Source organism: Sinocyclocheilus grahami, unplaced genomic scaffold (assembly GCF_001515645.1).
Source record: "Sinocyclocheilus grahami isolate Dianchi unplaced genomic scaffold, SAMN03320097.WGS_v1.1 scaffold225.1, whole genome shotgun sequence".
Lineage (NCBI taxonomy): Eukaryota > Metazoa > Chordata > Actinopteri > Cypriniformes > Cyprinidae > Sinocyclocheilus > Sinocyclocheilus grahami.
This window is the reverse complement of record NW_015505404.1, coordinates 2,183,212-2,201,740: the sequence shown is the minus strand read 5'-3', so window position 1 is coordinate 2,201,740 and position 18,529 is coordinate 2,183,212. Positions and strand designations below refer to the sequence as shown.

Sequence of the window (18,529 nt, the reverse complement as noted above, 5' to 3'; positions counted from 1 at the left end):
TTAGTGATCAGTGAATCCAGCAGACGTACCAGTGAGCGAGGACTGGCGGTAGAGTCGAGGTGGTGCAGACGGGCTTTCTAGGCAGTGGTTGCTCCTGTAAGGGCTCGTTTTGGGACGTGTGACCCGTTGAGTGGCATCACGCTGCGGGGAAGAGAGCCCATCAGGGTCTACACAGGAATCGCTCTCAATCAGAGAGGAGAAATCAGGGTCACCTGACCCAAGAGAGGACACACTGACCCGGTCAGAGTTCAAGTCCTGATGAGGATGATAAAAAGAGGTGAAGAGATTCAGCAAGGCTTTCATTATCAGAAAGAAAGAAGTTCCAAAACGTCATACATACCTGTGCAATAGACGTCTGGGAGGAAAGTCGCGAATACAGTCGGCTGGCTTTCTCAGCGACGCCCTTCCCAGCTGAGAGGAAGCTGCTCTTGAACACGTCCAGGGTCGGGGTGAGCAGAGAGTCCATGGAGAAAGAGGAGGGAGTAGGTGAGGAAGGGGAGGCCAGGGAAGTGGGCCGCTGCTCCCTGACCCTGCACACACGGCCCTGAGGGAGAGAGGGCGAGGAGAAGAGTCGTGTTCGTGGCTGAGGTTGGAGTTGTGAAGTGCTGGGGGAGCCGAGTGCTGCAGACATGTGGGGAGAGCTGTGAGGGGACGGGGTCTGACACCCCTTCAGGTCCACACTGAGAGACCGCTGGCTTAACGGGCTGCTCAGGTTGTTCATGTAGTGGTGAATCTCTTCAGCCAGGTCTTGGCGGGTGGTAGGGGTGTCTGCATTATCGCCCTCACTGTGGGCTTGAGTCTCAGCCGCCATGAGGGACAAAGGATCAAACCCTGCTTCGATACCTGTCCTCTTAACCACTCGTCCAAGAGCACTGCTGCAGCTCACGCTCCTCTCCACGCCAATATGCTCCTTCTCCATGGCAACTGCGCAGCTAACAGTTCTCTCCACAGCAACTTTAGGTGGGCACACGACGCCCCCCACTGCTTCCGTTTCGATCAATGTTGGAACAGATTCATTGTTGAGTTCTCCTACTGTCTTATCAGGGGTTAGATCCAGAGTGCTTGGCCTTACAGGCTTTCCTCCGAAAATATCTAGGGAGTTTGGCCTTTTCGTCTTTGGAAGGGCTTCAGAAAAGACATCACTGGTTTCCCCGTTGGTTGAAGATGGATGGATTCCAACCATAGGAGACGAATCCTCTTTCTTTGAGAGTACAGTCTGGGACACTGAACATTGAAATGAGATGAAAAACAGGGAGACACTTGTTAAAATGAAGCAAATAAAAAAGCAGTTTAATAACTTGCAGTGCCACACTTTACCACTAGGTAGAAGCATAGAGGTGTTCAGTGCAACTCATGTTTGTAATCAAATACTAGCATGTTGCTTACTGCTTAGTAGCATGCCTATTATTAACATATTGCCATTGGGTACTAACTACTAATAAGCAGCAAATTAGGAGTTTATTGAGGCAAAAGTTGTAGTTAATGGCTTGTTAATAGTGATAATTGGACCTTAAAATAAACTGTGACCGTGATTTCAAAGTATTACCAATGTTGAAAATAGTTGTGCTAATAGTTTTGAGGAAACCATGATACAGTTTTTTTCAGGAATGTCTGATGAATAGAAAGTTACAAAAACAGCATTTATTTACATTGTTTTTACTGTCAGTATAACACTGTATGTTACATCTATTATAGGCTACTGTTAAATGAAAACATTTATTTAGGATTTTACTCATTCTGTAGAACGAGTAATATAGTAGTACACCATAGTGAACATACCCTGTTTATGTTTAGGGACAACAGCATTCTGTGTTACTCACATGGGCAAGAGTTTCTGTCCTTCTCCTTCATGTCTGGAGAGGAGTTCTGCTCCTCACCTCCTCCTAACCTCACCTCCTCTTTAGACAGAGAATCGTAGCCCTGATCAGACTGACCACCTGGAATCAAACAATACATAGAAACACTCCTAAAACTTGGCAAACCATAACAGTGTGCACAAAAAACATCCTTACAAAATAGAAATGTTAGAGAGATGTTTTGCAAGGTCTTTTTCATGCCTCACACATCTGTATAGCATACTTTCAGTATTACTTTACGGATTTTGGGTGATTTGATGCAGCTGGATAGAGACTCTTAGCAGAACGGCTTCAAACAAAGTTATTTTAGCCTAGCACATCATAAGGCATGATAACATAACATCAAAAAGGAGCACTGATTTACTGTCTCATACACCATAATAGGGCAGAAACACACTGAAAGACACTCACAGGGTGGCTGCTTCTGAGCCACACTGAGAAAGCTGATGGGGCATAAAGCTCACATCATAGTACTGCCTCCAGAGGTGAGCTAAAATAACACCATTAGTCATTCCTTCTTTCCTTTCTCGCCTCCTCAGTCAGACTCCTGCTACACCGCTGCCTGTGAGTGCTCAGTAACTGTGAGTCTCTTCTGTCAAATCGTACATCTCTCAGATCTCCTCCATGGGCATCACTGCCTATAGCATTAGAATACTTCAGAGAGGGGCTTTCTTCTCTGTATTTTAACATATTGTCAGATACGGGTGTCAGGCACCTACTGCAGTTGTGCTCATTTGTTTTCATTACTTCCCTTCTGTGGAATATAAAGGTGTACAGTATTTTTTTTTTGGTCATTTAATGAATATTAATGGGGTCTAATGCTGTTTTGAACCATATTGACTTTCATTCTATGGACAAATACAACAACAAAAAATATGAATCCTTTGATATATGTAACAAGAATGTATGGATGTTTAAAGATCTTGCAAAAATGTTGCACACATTAGGGTCAGTAAGATTTGTAAAAAAATTTATTAATATTTTTATTCAGCAAGGATGCATTAATTTGATCAAAAGTGACAGTAAAGACATTTATAATGTTATCAAAGATTTTAAAAAAATAAATAAATTTTTTAAAACGTTCTATTCAGCAACGTGTCCAGAACAAATGTATCATGGTTTCCACAAAAATGTAAACAACATAACTGTTTTCAGCATTGACAATAATAGGAAATGTTTCTTGAGCATCAAATCAGCATATTAGAATGATTTCTGAAAGATCATGTGACAATGAATACGTTAAGTAACGGCTGCAAAAAAAAAAGAGCAGTAAATATTAAAATTACATTTTAAAATACACTGAAATAGAAATGACTGTTTTAAACTGTATTTTTGATCAAATAAATGCATCCCTGTTGACCATAAGAGAGTCAAATATATACTTAAAAAAAAAGTACAAACCCCAAACTTTTAAACAGTAGTGTATTTCACAATGAATCCATTCATTGTATTAAACCTGTTTTTTTTTTTGATAATTTGATAATTTTTTTTGTTTTGCATTTAAAATTCATTTGGATCATCTGAGGGGGCATGTGAATGGGCATAATGCTTGTGTTCACTGCACCAAATGTGTTATACTAATGTGTGCTTTAAAAAAACAGAAAAGACTGAAAGCGAGAAAAAAGAGGGAGAGATGTCTTTTCACTCCCACAGTGAAAAATAATGACTCTCCTAGAGACTTCTGACGAGCTTGAAGGAGAGAGAAGCACGTCCTGTTGTGCCGAGAGCGCAGTGGAGAAGTGATGATGGAACGAGAACACAGACAGAGTGAAAGCAGACCAGGTACCTGGCAATGAATCCATTCATTGTATTAAACCTGTTTTTTTTTTTGATAATTTGATAATTTTTTTTGTTTTGCATTTAAAATTCATTTGGATCATCTGAGGGGGCATGTGAATGGCATAATGCTTGTGTTCACTGCACCAAATGTGTTATACTAATGTGTGCTTTAAAAAAACAGAAAAGACTGAAAGCGAGAAAAAAGAGGGAGAGATGTCTTTTCACTCCCACAGTGAAAAATAATGACTCTCCTAGAGACTTCTGACGAGCTTGAAGGAGAGAGAAGCACGTCCTGTTGTGCCGAGAGCGCAGTGGAGAAGTGATGATGGAACGAGAACACAGACAGAGTGAAAGCAGACCAGGTACCTGTGCTGGATCTGTCATCACTGGAATCCATTTTAGTGAAGTCTGTATCAATGGAAACTCGCTCCGCCGAATCATTAGAGCTGTCCAGACTGCCATGGCTGACACTGTCGAGATCACTGGCATCTGCTCGGAAGAACAGTATGAAAGACAGTTAGCAGGAGAACTAACAAGCACCATATTTCAAGACACAACAGTTTGCAACGTGAAACGCACTCTGGCCAAAGACTGCTTCATATTTCAAAGTGGCAACAGAGCAAAAAAGAGCAATCAAAAACGTGTGTAGTGTGTTTTCTGATCCAAAATTAACAATAAAGCCACCCGCATGATGAGAAGGTTGTTGAGGGCTTTCAAACTGAGAATTGATCAAATTGATCTCTCTCAAAAATACATTACCATTTTACACAAAATATATAACAAAATTAGGTTTTTAGGTTTATGCCTTAAAAAAAATTAAATAAACTTAAGTAAAATAAACTTAATTCAAGGTACATGCTTAGTATGTATTAGCTTTAGGTTTTTGAAGGTAATCTTATTTTATGATATTTAGATTTTTGTTTACCGGGGGAAAAAATCTCTCTCTCTTTCTTTCTTTCTCTCTCTCTCTCTAATGTATATATCTATAACATACATTTCATAATAAATAATCCAACAATTAAAAATAAAATATACACTACTTTTCAAAAGTTTGGGGTTGGAATTTTTTTTGATAGTAATGTTATTATAATGTAAAATAATGTAAAATAACTGTTTCCAGTTTAAAATATAATTTATTCCTCTGATGGTTGATTATTCAGCAGTCATTACTCCAGTTTTCAGTGTCACATGACACTTCAGAGATCAGCTGATGATACACGGGACAACTTTTTGAGCAATGTTGCCGGGGAACGGGCAACCAGGTGAAACGCAGGGCCCACGACCAATCTAAAGTATCCAGATAGAAATGTGTTACCCATTCTCAAGTCTTTGACTCTGAGATAAATTAATTCTGCATGACAAAGTTGCAGTATTTTGGGGTTTGTGGGTTATGGCAGCTTGTTTTAATTATGAAAGCCCTCTTGTGCCCTTCTCTAATATGCTGTTTACAGGGGGCTGTGTGAGAGAGGAGATCAAATCAAGTCCAGAGTGTGAACTGTAGTGGCAGAGGAGACGGCTATCGACTCTTATCTTAATTGGACCCATTAAAGTTTTTCTGGTTCAGCAGGCAGTCTGGATCTAGTCTGAGTACCGAGGGGGAGATATCTGAGAGATGGTACCTCCTCAGGCACAAAACTCAACTAACCCTGTCTTTGTGAGAAATGATGGAAAGTTTTTCTGACAGTGGGAAATGATATTGAGTCCATGCTCCCCTGCAGACTTGGCTAGCGTCTCAAAGTGGTTATCTTTATTCTGAAACAACTCTGATGATATAACTTTTTTGAAGAGAAATGAAAAGTCCTGGTGTGGAACTGAGTCAGGAACGATTATTACTTTGCAGAAGCAGTGAATGTAGCTATTAATGAACTGGCCCAAACTCTATGGCCATTGAATTCTGTTCCAAAATCTAGCAAACTACCTTTTCTATACACAGCTTCCTAACCAAAATGAAATCTCAAAAGTGGCCAGTTTGGAACCGATTTTCAAAGGCAGCAATTCCAAGCATAATTCCTTCTCATATGAAGCACCTAGAAACTCACTCACAAATGATTTCAATAGTTACCATTGTTAAGCTAACATACATTGGGTGAAATACTCATATTTTATAATGTATTTTTATTACATGTATATTATGTTAGAATAGTCATAGTTGGGGTGATTTAGGTCAAATTTGCCTGAATTAAATTTATTTAGTCATACTTAGATATTTTGCAAGCCTTGCATACCATCTTATATAAATTTTGGAGCTTTTACATACAGTGCATTAAAAGACTGTCAATCTTTTTTTTGGGGCAATATTAGAAGGATAACAGGAGGCAAGAAAGCAAAGAAGCAGCATAATCCTGTGTAATTTTTCTAGATTGGACCTGACTATGTTTTTACAGGAAATTGAAAGAGTGTGTCCACTTCTGTGGAATGTGTGAAATGGAGTTGGGGGTTTTACCAGAGAGATGGGTGTCTTTTGGGTGGGTGGTCTGCCTCCTCCATACTTGTTTGAACAGCACCACACCCCGTACAACATTTCTCAGCTTTCCCCACAGGAAGTATCCCCCTCTGGTGGAAGAAGGCCATGTGCTCTCCAGAACGGCCTGGGGAGAGAAGAACAGCACAGTGAGACACACACACACACTCACATAGAGATTAACTAAATAATTCTACAGTGCAATGCCTCTCATTATCTTAAGTAGATTGTGTTCTCTCTCAAGGACTAGCTGTAATTACTCTGATAGAATTGGAACAACACTCAGCTGCCCGGACTTATGTCTCTGTGAGTGTGTCCTCTTGGTATTTTGGGACGTCTTGCAAAGCACACAAAAAAAATGGTCCCCGGGGAGATGATTGCTAGTCTAAGCTTTTGTCTAATGATAACAGGCATGAGAAATAGAGTCACATGCCAAATGCGCTGGCAGCTCAAGGCTCTTGAGCATCAGCATAACACACCTACATAGGATAAATCGGTTTTCTCTCTGCTTTTGAAGAAGTAATTTTACAAAAAATAAATTACACAAATACAGTGGGGCAAAAAAGTATTTAGTCAGCCACCAATTGTGCAAGTTCTCCCACTTAAAAAGATGAGAGAGGCCTGTAATTTTCATCATAGGTATACCTCAACTATGAGAGACAAAATGAGAAAAAAAATCCAGAAAATCACATTGTAGGATTTTTAAAGAATTAATTGGTAAATTCCTCGGTAAAATAAGTATTTGGTCACCTACAAACAAGCAAGATTTCTGGCTCTCACAGACCTGTAACTTCTTATTTAAGAGGCTCCTCTGTCCTCCACACGTTACCTGTATTAATGGCATCTGTTTGAACTCATTATCAGTATAAAAGACACCTGTCCAAAACCTCAAACAGTCACACTCCAAACTCCACCATGGCCAAGACCAAAGAGCTGTCAAAGGACACCAGAAACAAAATTGTAGACCGGTCACCTTTTTATGAAATCTAAAGTGGCTCCAAAATGTATTTGCATACTTAAAATATACACAATATATATTGATGTCATTTCATTAGATAACATAATGTCAAACCAGGTGGCATTTACAAACCAATTATGCCAGAGCAGCGGTTGGGTTGGGACTCATAAATGGGTTGCAGATCTGTCCTGATTCTGTCTGTTCTAGTTAGTAGGCTAGTAGGAAAAAATGCTAAAAGCAAAAATGCAACTAACCATATAATTGTGCAGTTTATATGGAAGTTTGAATGCTAAATAAATATGCTTATTAACTTATAAAATTAGGAGAAAACAACATCTTATATCTTTTGTTGTCGATGTTGTTTTCATTTCAGCACAAATTAATGTCACTTTTGTAAAATATAATAAAATCAGATGATGCGACACCATTTGCGTGACATTTTCTCATCCTCAAAAACCAGCAAAACACCAAAAAGAAAAGGAAGTACCACCTAGACAATATTAAAAACAGGTGCACTTATGAGGACAAACATGCCATTTTGATATTTAATTTTATAATACATTTCATAAATGTAGAATTTTTTTTAAAGGTCACCATGTATTTGAACAAGAAATAGCAATACAATTCAGAAATGTTGTATCATGTGGTCTACCACAAACCCAAAAGTATGTATCAGCACAGATAATATATGTATATTTATTTAGTATTATTTAGATTGCAATGTGTTTCTATGTCACACAAAAGAAAACTATGCTCACCCTGTTGTAGTATCCATAGGTAATAGCATTAGGCTGCACTCCGGCTTTCTTCATTTCAAAAAGAACCCGGACAGCAAGAACAGGCTGCCCATACTGCCCACACAGCTGCATCAGGACCCGGTAACACACCTCCATTGAAGCAGAAACGAACTATTACTTACAAAACCACAACATCGGTGGAAATTTCCACTGTCTAGGTGCAGCACAAACTGTACTGGCAAAACCAATCAATGGAGACTGTTAGGCGATTCTACCTCATCAGGGGGCTGCAACTTTTTGTCCTGCATGTTTCTCAGCACGTCGTAAGCAGTATGCAGCGCCCGCACCTTGGAGTGGCAGGCGCTGACATACGCGGGCAGGCAGATGAACCACAGGCCGTGACAATGCCTGAGCAGACACTTGGACCACATCTGTGGGATGGAGGAGTACGTCTTAGCCATCCTCTGGGCTGATTTGATCTCCTACAAAGGGAGGATCAGAGAGAGAGTATGGGGCATTAGAGAGGAGGGGGTGAGATTTGACAAGCGGCATCATGGGGGGTGATTTGGAAAGAGATTTCTGTTTGAAATTCCAACCTGTTGGGAACGCCTGAAAATGGCAGCTGGGCTGATGGGACTGATGTGTCTCACGGCTGATGTTGCTTTGGGGACTCTGGGACCATCCTGAAGCTCACAGAGTTGGGCGCTCAGTACCGGAAACACACTGTAGCTGCAAGACATCAAGAGTGCATGCTAAGCTTGTACTTGATTGTTATTGTCAAGTCACGTCAAAGTTTATTAATCAAAAGCACAATGCTACAGCAAGCAGCACTAACTGCAGGCAATCGATGTAGTTTCTGCAGCTTTAGAGAAGATTATTATATAGATAGAATTACAGATTTTAATAGTTACAAATAATATATAATATTAAAGTTTTTTGTTTTTGTTTGATTTTTAACACCATACCAGCTTCTGTGGCTATTTTTATGATGTAAACTATACTTAAAAATAAAAAAATTCAGAGTAGAAATATTACAATTCAATAAAATATGTTTATATAATAGAAAATAAATTCACAAAATGCATAACAAAAGTAATAGAAAATCTGTCCAAATTATTTTTTAAATATGAATAGCATGCCACATAAGGACAAACTTGGGCTTCAAATAATAAAAAATAAAAAAATCTATATATGGGATATGGGACAATGTTAATCTTTAATGTCAAGACACCTCATTGCCCATTGTAACAAAATAATACCAAATCCCGAAATAACAGATCCACTTAATATTATCACATGCTCTCTGAGGAGTGTGCATTACTGCTTTAGTGAGAGTTTCTGTAGACACACGATCCGTAGAGGGGTTTACTCTACACGCTGCACCCTGGGAAGGTTTAGAAGGGGATTATGCCATTGCTACAATGCTATCTGTGGTGTGGCATACCATTTATGTGCACAGTGTTGTAGTGTGCATGGGAGTTTGTGTGCCAGAAGTGTCTGTTGTACCTATAAACCATCGGTGGCTCTTCTCCTTCTGGAAGTGCTGGCAGCTCTGGAGGGGTGATGTAGACCGTGTGCTCGCTGCGGTGGGATTTGTCAAGTTCAATAAGCCTTGTGTCTTCTGGCTTATCGCTGTCCACCTAGAGTAAAAACACACTTAATGAGATACAGACTGTGTTCTGTTTCCACTAGAACACATAGTACAGGCAATGATCCATGACTGAGAAAAGATCAGGTTTAGTTAAGAGGACATATGTTTGCCAACACTGGTCTCCGAATAAAAAGAGGAAAGTAAAATTTCGAAAGAGGAACCGGAGAGAATATTTTTAGCAACTGGAAGGCTTAAAAAAGACTTATCACTTGCTAACTTACTCAGTACTACTATATAGTCAAATAGACTCATCACATGTCAATGCAGAGCTACATTTTGGTCAGAATTGGGAACTGAATCTTGAACCAGACACACACACTGCCATACAACCATGCCAAGGGATTTTCCACTGTCTGGACATGCTGCAGTTTGCCAAGTGAAGATGATCTGATCTCAGATCAGATGGAGCACTGGTTTTAGTGTAAATGACCCTGATAATCTCCCACATCGCTGCGTCCGACTGATCTCACATCTGTACCAAGAAGCTCTGATCCTCCTAGTCTTCATCCAATCCTCCCCATCTGCCACAGACGCACTACAAGTGCACTGACCTGGACTTAACGCTTAATGTTGTATTGCTCGAGGGGCGCGAGACCATCCCAGTGCAATTTATAGGCTAGACAAGGCTTGGAGGAGCCACTGTGCATTTAGCCTTCAGACAAAGTCTGTCTACAAGCCCTGTAAATGGGCCACAAATGCATCATAAAGTCTATGCCACTGTACTACACAGGCTATCAAATAAAGCATGACTTTATATCTATTGATAGAGGGAAAATCAGTTTAAGTATCTGTAACGCATTCTCAGCAAAAGGGTTTTGGATCATATTGTTACAAAATTATTAGACAGACAATAATAGCAACAGAACAGAATCAAGCTCTTGCTGGACTTGCCAAATGAGTTTCCCTAAGAAGGTTTTAGATCAATCAGTGGCTCTTTTTACCGGAGAAAAACAGCATTGATTACTGTGGCATCAATTGGAGCTCTCTGTAATGCACCAGGATGCCAAAAGGCACTTTCCATGAATACGGTACAAAATGAAGTCTAAAGTCCATTTTCAACAAGAAGTCAGTGAAAGCAGGTGCCTAACCTTTAGAAAATGCTGAAAAAATGTCTACCTCAGGGGGTCAAAGTAAATTCAATATAAATTAGTGCTGTCAAATGGTTAAACGTGATTAATCACATCAAAAATAAAAGGTTTTGTTTACATAGTATATCTGTAAAAATAATAAAATAATAAATATACACAGTACACACACATATTATGTAAACAAAAACTTTTATTTTGGATGCGATTAATCGTTTGACAGCACTAATATATATATATATATATATATATATATATATATATACAGTATATATGCTTAGTCAATATGCTACCTCAGGAGGTGAAAGTGCTGTATTAGCTATTAGCTTTTATTGGAATCCTGATGAGTTGTTTTGTGTTTTTAAAATGTTTCTTATTTTTAATATAAATCTATATATAAATAAACAAATAATGTACAGTCAGCCATTCTTTAATAAACCATCATCAGGGCAATATAGATTGGATTCTGTTTTTTACACAGCTTACCAAGTACATACATAAATGGATGTTGATTTGAGCTGAAATTAGTTTATTGTGTGAGGAAAGAGAGCAATAGTATAAATCTAGCAGTGTAGGAGGTTTGTAGCCAGGGACAACAGTGTAATAAAGAGTTTAAAAATAGTTTTAATAATATTTCACAGCAGAACACTACAATTGTTCAATTACAATCAAGTATTCGAATGAGCCGTGTAATAAATATACACAATGCTGCAGAATACGTTCAAATGTTCACCGTATTCAACATTGAGAGTTTTGAACACAGAGGCAGCTCAAGATCAAAAGTTTTACAGATACTCAGAAAGATGGTTGCATATTACTAAATTCTGATGAACTTTAAAATTGGTTCATTGGATCACTGAGGTGTCACACTATAACCAAATGCTTTCAGGCTACAGCGGTACATGGTTTGTCCTTTACCTCCCTGGTTCCTTTATAAATGTCCTCTGTGAACACAACCCACAAACCCATGTCAGTTTAAATCAACTCAAACTGTCATTTTGATTACCACCACAGTGCTAAAGAACTGTCCTCCAAGGTCCTCGCATAAGGGAAGGACAGGCCAGAGCAGGACAAGTGTGACTTTCACTGATGGCAGCATAATTGAAAGTGTAAGACAAAGAGCTGCACATTCATCTTTACTAGCACACTACAGCCTTGTGAGGAGGACAGGTGAAAGATGACCATCTTCACAAAACCAGGCACAAAACAACCATCCGGAAATATATTTGTCTGCACTTTAAAAAGGAGACAACTTGCAGCGGTTCGCTGAAGATACAGCTTCAGATTCATGTGCAGTCTGGATCATACCGAGAAAGGGCACAAGAGTTGCGAATATAAGAAAACGCAAAGTGGCGTAAGGCACAGAAAAATTTATTATGCATGCAGGAGCTCAGAGGTTCTGCAGAGACTCTGATCTAAACAGAAATTTTTTAATTATGAAGGCAGCAAACATGCATCTTCAAAGCCAAGATTCATAATACCAACTATGAATCACCACACCCATGGTGGAACCACAAAACAAAACAGGTCATGTCTGTCAGCTGAGGTCAAAAAACTAGGGTGAGGTTTTTTTTTCTTCCTTAAACAGTCCTAATGACAGTCCTAATGTTTTTAGATATTATTAATATAAATAAAGTAAAATTAAATAGTTCTCAGAACCACTAAAAGCCATTTTTGTAATCAAGGTGAAGTACAGTACTCTAGTGACTGTTTTCAGCTTAGCAATACATCAGAAGTTAAAAGACACTGAATTAAGCAACTTACCTTCCCCCCTTTCTCCGTACCGAATAACTTTCCAAGCAAGCAAGTAAAGAGAAAAGTTTAAAGAGAAAAGAGAAAAGGAAGTAGTGAGAAAAGCAAAAATAATAGGACAGGCTGTTTATATGAAACACCAGAGAGAAGAACAAGAGAGAACAATGCTCACAGAAAATTAATAACCTGACATAAGTATGCCCAAGGGATCACAACAGCATAGCTATTAACGACAAGATTTCTCCTTACTGTTCTCACAAATCTTGCCGTGTACACTTCCTTGAACTCTTTGTATTTTTCACATGCTCTTTGCTAAGAGCCTGGAGTGTAGTTTAAAATGGTAACTCTTCATGAGCTTTGTAGATGCAGTTTATACTGAATCTAATTAGAGGCGGCTGTATTCTGGATAAAGGCATGAGATATATTTTTTAGCGGGAAATAAATATGTTCATGTTTCATACCTTGTCAACACAGTCATCAAAGAAAGCAAGGCTTGCATCCTTATCGCTGACAAAAGAGCACTCTTCGATGAAACGAATGAACATTTGAGTCTTGGTCATGAGGGAGTAAAACTTTTGATGGGATCGATCACGACTCTTCAAAAATCCTGCAAAAAAAGCCATATTGAAAGTCAAGGACATCAAGCGGAGAGTCAGAGAGGTGCCATAACAATAAAAAAAGTGATTGCATTCCTTATTTGATTACTATAATTCACCGCCACAGTTGTCCGTTGCGATTTAACATTTAATCAGTCACATTTAAGAGGGCGTAGCATGAATTACGTGTTATTCACTAGACTGTCATAATTGAGAAAGCCGTAGAGTGTACACAGTGTGAAAGATGCAACAGATTCTAACTCAGGGATTACATAAGAGGCTGCAGATGTGTTCTCAGACATTCTATTAATCATTGTAGTTTGTTGGACCTGCCAGGCATGTCTAATTTCCAATGGGGCTTTATCAAAATCGCCACAATAATTTCAAGCCTGATTTAAGCCAGACTCAACAGGCACAGGGCCAGATTTGAGCATTCTGAGCAGCTGCTGAGCTTCAGCATTCCACTAATGTATCACAGTGGACTCACTGCATGTGGTTGGGTCAAAACAAGATTTTAATGCATTGTTTTTTCCGTTTTAACGCTGATGAAGCAACTCTATTACAGCAGTTCCTGATGTTCACAAACAACCTGATACATCGGGACAGGAGAAAGAGGATTCAAGCATCATGTCCATCTTGGCTGTTTACCTTGTGAATCAAAGAGTGAACTGGCGTCAGTTGCTTTTTCAGATGGAGCCTGTGTGATGGGCAACAGGTATGAACGGTAGCCTTTCAAGATGGCCGCCATGAAGCGCAGGAAAGCCTCCTGGATCTCCAGCTCCAAGGTTTCCAGACTTTTCCCACCACTGCCAGGTTCCCGCTCACTCATGAAGGCCTCCATCTGTCCTTCCTCACGGCTCATCTGATAACCTGTGGAAGATCGATACTTAAATTACTAATTTTAAACTACCATTCAAAAGTTTTGAGTCAGTAATATTTTTATTTATTTACATTTTAAAATGTTAAAACAACACATTAAAATTGTAGTTATATTTACCATTATTATTGTTTTTACTGTATTCTTGATCAAATAAATTCAGCCATAGAATATTACACTACATTTTTCAATGGTAGAGTACAAGGCAACTTTCATACAAAAGGAGAAATGTACTGATAATGTCTAGGTTATACATGTAGCATATCTCAGTAATGAAGATATAGTAAGTTCAATTGAGATATGGGTGCGGTACATAAGCTCCTTTCACGTCACTTCAGAAAGGTCAGCAAAAAGATCATAGGCTATGTCTGTTATTAAACATCCACATCAACGGACACATAATGTTCTCAATAAAACATATGGGAACACAGTCACTTAGCGCAGAAAGATACATCATTTTTATTACGGTTTACCTATAAATAACCTCACTCTTTAGGCCCAATTCTACGAGTTGGTATATTCCATACAGGACATTTTCGAGAACCAAAAACACCTTGAATAATTGAGTTCAAAATCTGGTTCAAAGACTGAAGCATCAATCAGCTCTCATGTATCAGATAGTATCCCAGCACTCTAAAAAAAAGACTTTTTGCCTTATTTCGCCTCTATCCAGCCAATTGCCCTCGTCTCTAAATCTCATCACATCTCAAGGATGACTGGTTTTGCTCTTACTCGGTCAAGCATTCATAAAACATTGTTAGGTAATAAAAATTATACTGTCAGAGCCCAAAAGGACAGTAGAAGGCCAATAAGAATGGCACTTTCTGTGCAGTGAAGTGAACCAATATTGCCTTGAAAAGTACAGAAGATAAGTGAAATCTTTTTTTTTTTGACACCACAGTGACCCGCCCTCACTAACCCTCATCCAGTTGCTGGTGGAGACTGCTGAGGGTGTTGATCAGATGTTTACAGGCTTTTCTTGGCAGGATCTTCCAGGTCAGGGATCTGCGCTCTTCTTTGCTGAAATAGGCCACACGTTTATAATTTGAGAGGGTAAACAGCGAAGGGAGTCCATGCCCGTGAACAACATAACTGAGGGCTGCTTTATAGTTTCAATGTAGCTTTTACAAGGTCTGCAATCTTTAAGGTGAATACTGGCAAACAAACAACACAGAAGCATGTGTTCAACACATGGTGGTACTCAGGGTCCTATCTTTACTACAACATTCCTCACTGCTCATATATCTCCATCCTGATCTTTTAACCATCTGCATAAAGATAAAGAACGTTATTACTTGGAATTTCACTTGAACATTTTTTGCAATTGCTTAGAATTTCTTATGAACATAAACACTGTTCATATCACAAAAGACACCAATCATCACCTACTCTGGGAAATTAGTGTTTATTTTGTGAATTAATGTGGTAAAAGATTACTTTATCTCACCAACATAGGTCAAAAAGGTCAGGAGAGGCTCTCATGGGAACTCAGAACTATGTAGAGGTAAAAAGGCCACTCACTGAGTTATAGTGTTGGTGTCCAGGTCCACACAGCTTATGTCCGTCGGTGGCTCATAGAGGTCAAAGTACCGTGAGTCAACCCCTACAATGAAAGGGCATGGAGCACTGAGCACATCTGCCAGGGCCAGCGGGCAGAGAGGAATGTATGGGCACGGCCAGTGGAAGGGAAAAATCATCTGTGGAACACGTAAAACAAGTTGACACAAGACACAGCCAAAAGTGGGACAACAAGCAAAAGGAACTGATACTGTAAGAATCTTAAAATAGAAATAGGAAAGGCATGAGTGAAAACGAATAGTCTTCCACTCACCGACACCAGGGCCTCGGTAACGCTGGTAAGAACAGCTGGACGTAAGGAGTGAACTAGGATCTTATGTTCAGTCACAGCCAACACCAGCAGAGTCGCTGCATTTTTTGGGCCAAGGTTCAACAGCAGTGTAGAGAGTCTTCCGCCACTGTGGGCAGAGAAAATAGGCATGTAAACAACACGTACTCACTAAAAATAAAACCAAACCAAAACAAAAACATACCACAACATAGCAAAGCAAAACAGAACAAAACAAAACAGAAAAGAACACAACACAACACAACAGAACCGAACCGAACAGAACAGAACAAAAAACATAACATAACATAACAAAAAACAAAACAAAACACAAAAACAAACAACAAACACAAAGCAAAACAGAAAAAGACATGATTGATCAACTGGAATGAGATGAGCAATTGACCTGTGTTCAGGTAATGGCAAAAAATACAGAAAAAGCAGTCTCAACCCACTTTAAACATGCTATAAAGATGTCACACTTAACCAGGTCCTGCTGAAGTATAATTTCCACACTTCATGCTTTGATCAGCATTCATCTCACATGGTCAGTGTATCTTGTGTCTGACTTACCTCAGAGGGAGTGGAGTTCCGCCACTGTGGGCAGAGAAAATAGGCGTGTAAACAACACGTACTCACTAAAAATAAAACCAAACCAAAACAAAAACATACCACAACAAAGCAAAGCAAAACAGAACAAAACAAAACAGAAAAGAACACAACACAACACAACAGAACCGAACCGAACCGAACAGAACAGAACAAAAAACATAACATAACATAACAAAAAACAAAACAAAACACAAAAAACAAACAACAAACACAAAGCAAAACAGAAAAAGACATGATTGATCAACTGGAATGAGATGAGCAGAAAAGACAGGAAGAGAATATTTGGTATGAGAGGGCCAGCACTCAATCAACGCTCCCGTCGGCAGGCAAAACAGGGGCACGGATTCAGGCAAAGGAAAGGAATCATAATCCTCCTCTGGATATCTGGACAAAAGACCTGCACACACCCCATACAAACCCTCAATTAGGCTGTATAGCTCCATCAAGATCAACTGGAATGAGATGAGCAATTGACCTGTGTTCAGGTAATGGCAAAAAATACAGAAAAAGCAGTCTCAACCCACTTTAAACATGCTATAAAGATGTCACACTTAACCAGGTCCTGCTGAAGTATAATTTCCACACTTCATGCTTTGATCAGCATTCATCTCACATGGTCAGTGTATCTTGTGTCTGACTTACCTCAGAGGGAGTGGAGAGGAAACAGGCTGGCTCAGCATCAGGCTATCATGTGGAGACAGCTGTGAAAAACAAGCACACAAACAAGAGGTCACAGTGAGATGAGGGCCAGGGTTGGCAGCTATTTGACCACACAATGTCATTTGTTTTGACACATTCAAAAAAGACGATGTTCAAACAAAGATGCCACGTGCACAAAACTCACCTGCACCAGGATACGTGGCCTTTGTGAGGAAGGGAAAGGAACCTTGTGCATGAAATGGGAAATATGCCTAAGGACAAATAAAAAAAACATTACAAAATGTTTTTGGACATTAAAATTTCAGCTCTAGCTTGGCAACCTCTAAAATTGTCCTAAGAACTTACTTTTCAATGGGCAGAGTGTGTGGACCTGAGATGGAGTATCTGTAGAGGAAGGTCAGGAAGTTATGGAAAGCATCAAAAAAGGGCCAGTGAGAGAGAAGGCAGATGCTTTTGTTGGTGTGGACAGTCATGGACCCATCAGGCCTGAGCCCATTAGCCTGCAGACCCAGCTGAGATCGCTGCTTGTCAGTCAAATGTTCTTCTGGGTAGGACTCATAGAACTGGATGGCGGCACCATAAACCTGAGAGCAAGAGACAGACTCGTGAACACCTTCTAGAATTTGGGTTGGTTTACATTTTAGAGAACAAAAAAGCTTTCTTGATACCAGCATTACATTTCTAAAGTGCACAATGGCAACTATTTTAGCCTACTTAAAAGCAATCACTAACAGTATCTATTTCAAAACCGCTTTTCTCAAATCCACCCAGTGAGAAAATGATACAGAAGATTTATTTTTGCAGTCTTTTAAATCAGAAATATCTCAGCTTAGCCATGTTTCTTTGAAGCCGCTCACCTAAATGAATAAATTATACAATACTGCAGCACAAATAGCCTTGAGACTTGTTCGGCTGAGGAGAGTGAGCTGAGTGTACTGATGTGTTTGACATAATTGAGCTGACCCAAACAGCACTTTAGCAATGCATTATTAAACAGGCCAATTACACATGTTCATCTTATTTTCAATTCTTTTCCGAGGCCCATTATTCATGGGCAGTTTTGATATTCCGCCCATGCTGGTTTCTAGCTGCTTTAAATTCTTTGCACATTGCTAAACCAGACAAGACAATTCACCTTCTTGTGTGACTGATTTTCTCAAAGAATGATGGTGCTGCAGTGAAAAGAAAACCAGCAGAAAATCTAAATGTTTGTGTGTGTATTTGTGCGTGCTCATGCGTGAATTTTCCTGTCTGTACCTTCTCTCCAGAGGCGCCTGTGAGAACGAATGTCAAAAAGACAGGAAGAGAATATTTGGTATGAGAGGGCCAGCACTCAATCGACGCTCCCGTCGGCAGGCAAAACAGGGGCACGGATTCAGGCAAAGGAAAGGAATCATAATCCTCCTCTGGATATCTGGACAAAAGACCTACACACACCCCATACAAACCCTCAATTAGGCTGTATAGCTCCATCAAAGACAACAATTATTACTGATCCCGCACCGCTTCCCCTGTAATTAATTAATTGACCCAGTCTTCCATATGACAAGCTAATCGCACGCAGCGGTTAAAGCCTAGATCTTTTTGGTGCTGAGAGCACTGAGCTTAACAATGACATCATGTTGTTCTTGCTACATGGGAGTATCAAGTTTCATTCAT

At 39.5% G+C, this 18,529-nt stretch overlaps 1 protein-coding gene across 3 annotated transcripts in view; it reads right to left on the bottom strand.

Annotated features, from left to right (window-relative positions):
• The window catches only part of LOC107596978 (C-myc promoter-binding protein-like), a 32,644-nt gene that overhangs the window by 5,945 nt on the left and 8,170 nt on the right, over positions 1-18,529 (bottom strand). For 2 of the 3 annotated variants that reach the window (XM_016287859.1, XM_016287860.1), the window contains exons 5-23: positions 18,128-18,297; positions 17,216-17,454; positions 17,055-17,121; positions 16,853-16,911; positions 15,584-15,728; positions 15,274-15,449; positions 14,672-14,772; positions 13,524-13,745; positions 12,741-12,886; positions 12,292-12,318; positions 9,298-9,431; positions 8,388-8,520; positions 8,067-8,273; positions 7,813-7,941; positions 6,079-6,223; positions 4,002-4,124; positions 1,821-1,937; positions 341-1,224; positions 30-255 (exon numbers count right to left, since the gene is read on the bottom strand). In XM_016287859.1, coding sequence (XP_016143345.1) covers positions 30-255; positions 341-1,224; positions 1,821-1,937; positions 4,002-4,124; positions 6,079-6,223; positions 7,813-7,941; positions 8,067-8,273; positions 8,388-8,520; positions 9,298-9,431; positions 12,292-12,318; positions 12,741-12,886; positions 13,524-13,745; positions 14,672-14,772; positions 15,274-15,449; positions 15,584-15,728; positions 16,853-16,911; positions 17,055-17,121; positions 17,216-17,454; positions 18,128-18,297 — 3,450 coding nt within the window. The remainder of the gene's footprint in view (positions 1-29; positions 256-340; positions 1,225-1,820; positions 1,938-4,001; positions 4,125-6,078; positions 6,224-7,812; positions 7,942-8,066; positions 8,274-8,387; positions 8,521-9,297; positions 9,432-12,291; positions 12,319-12,740; positions 12,887-13,523; positions 13,746-14,671; positions 14,773-15,273; positions 15,450-15,583; positions 15,729-16,852; positions 16,912-17,054; positions 17,122-17,215; positions 17,455-18,127; positions 18,298-18,529) is intronic. The other variant, XM_016287861.1, reaches the window with a different exon arrangement.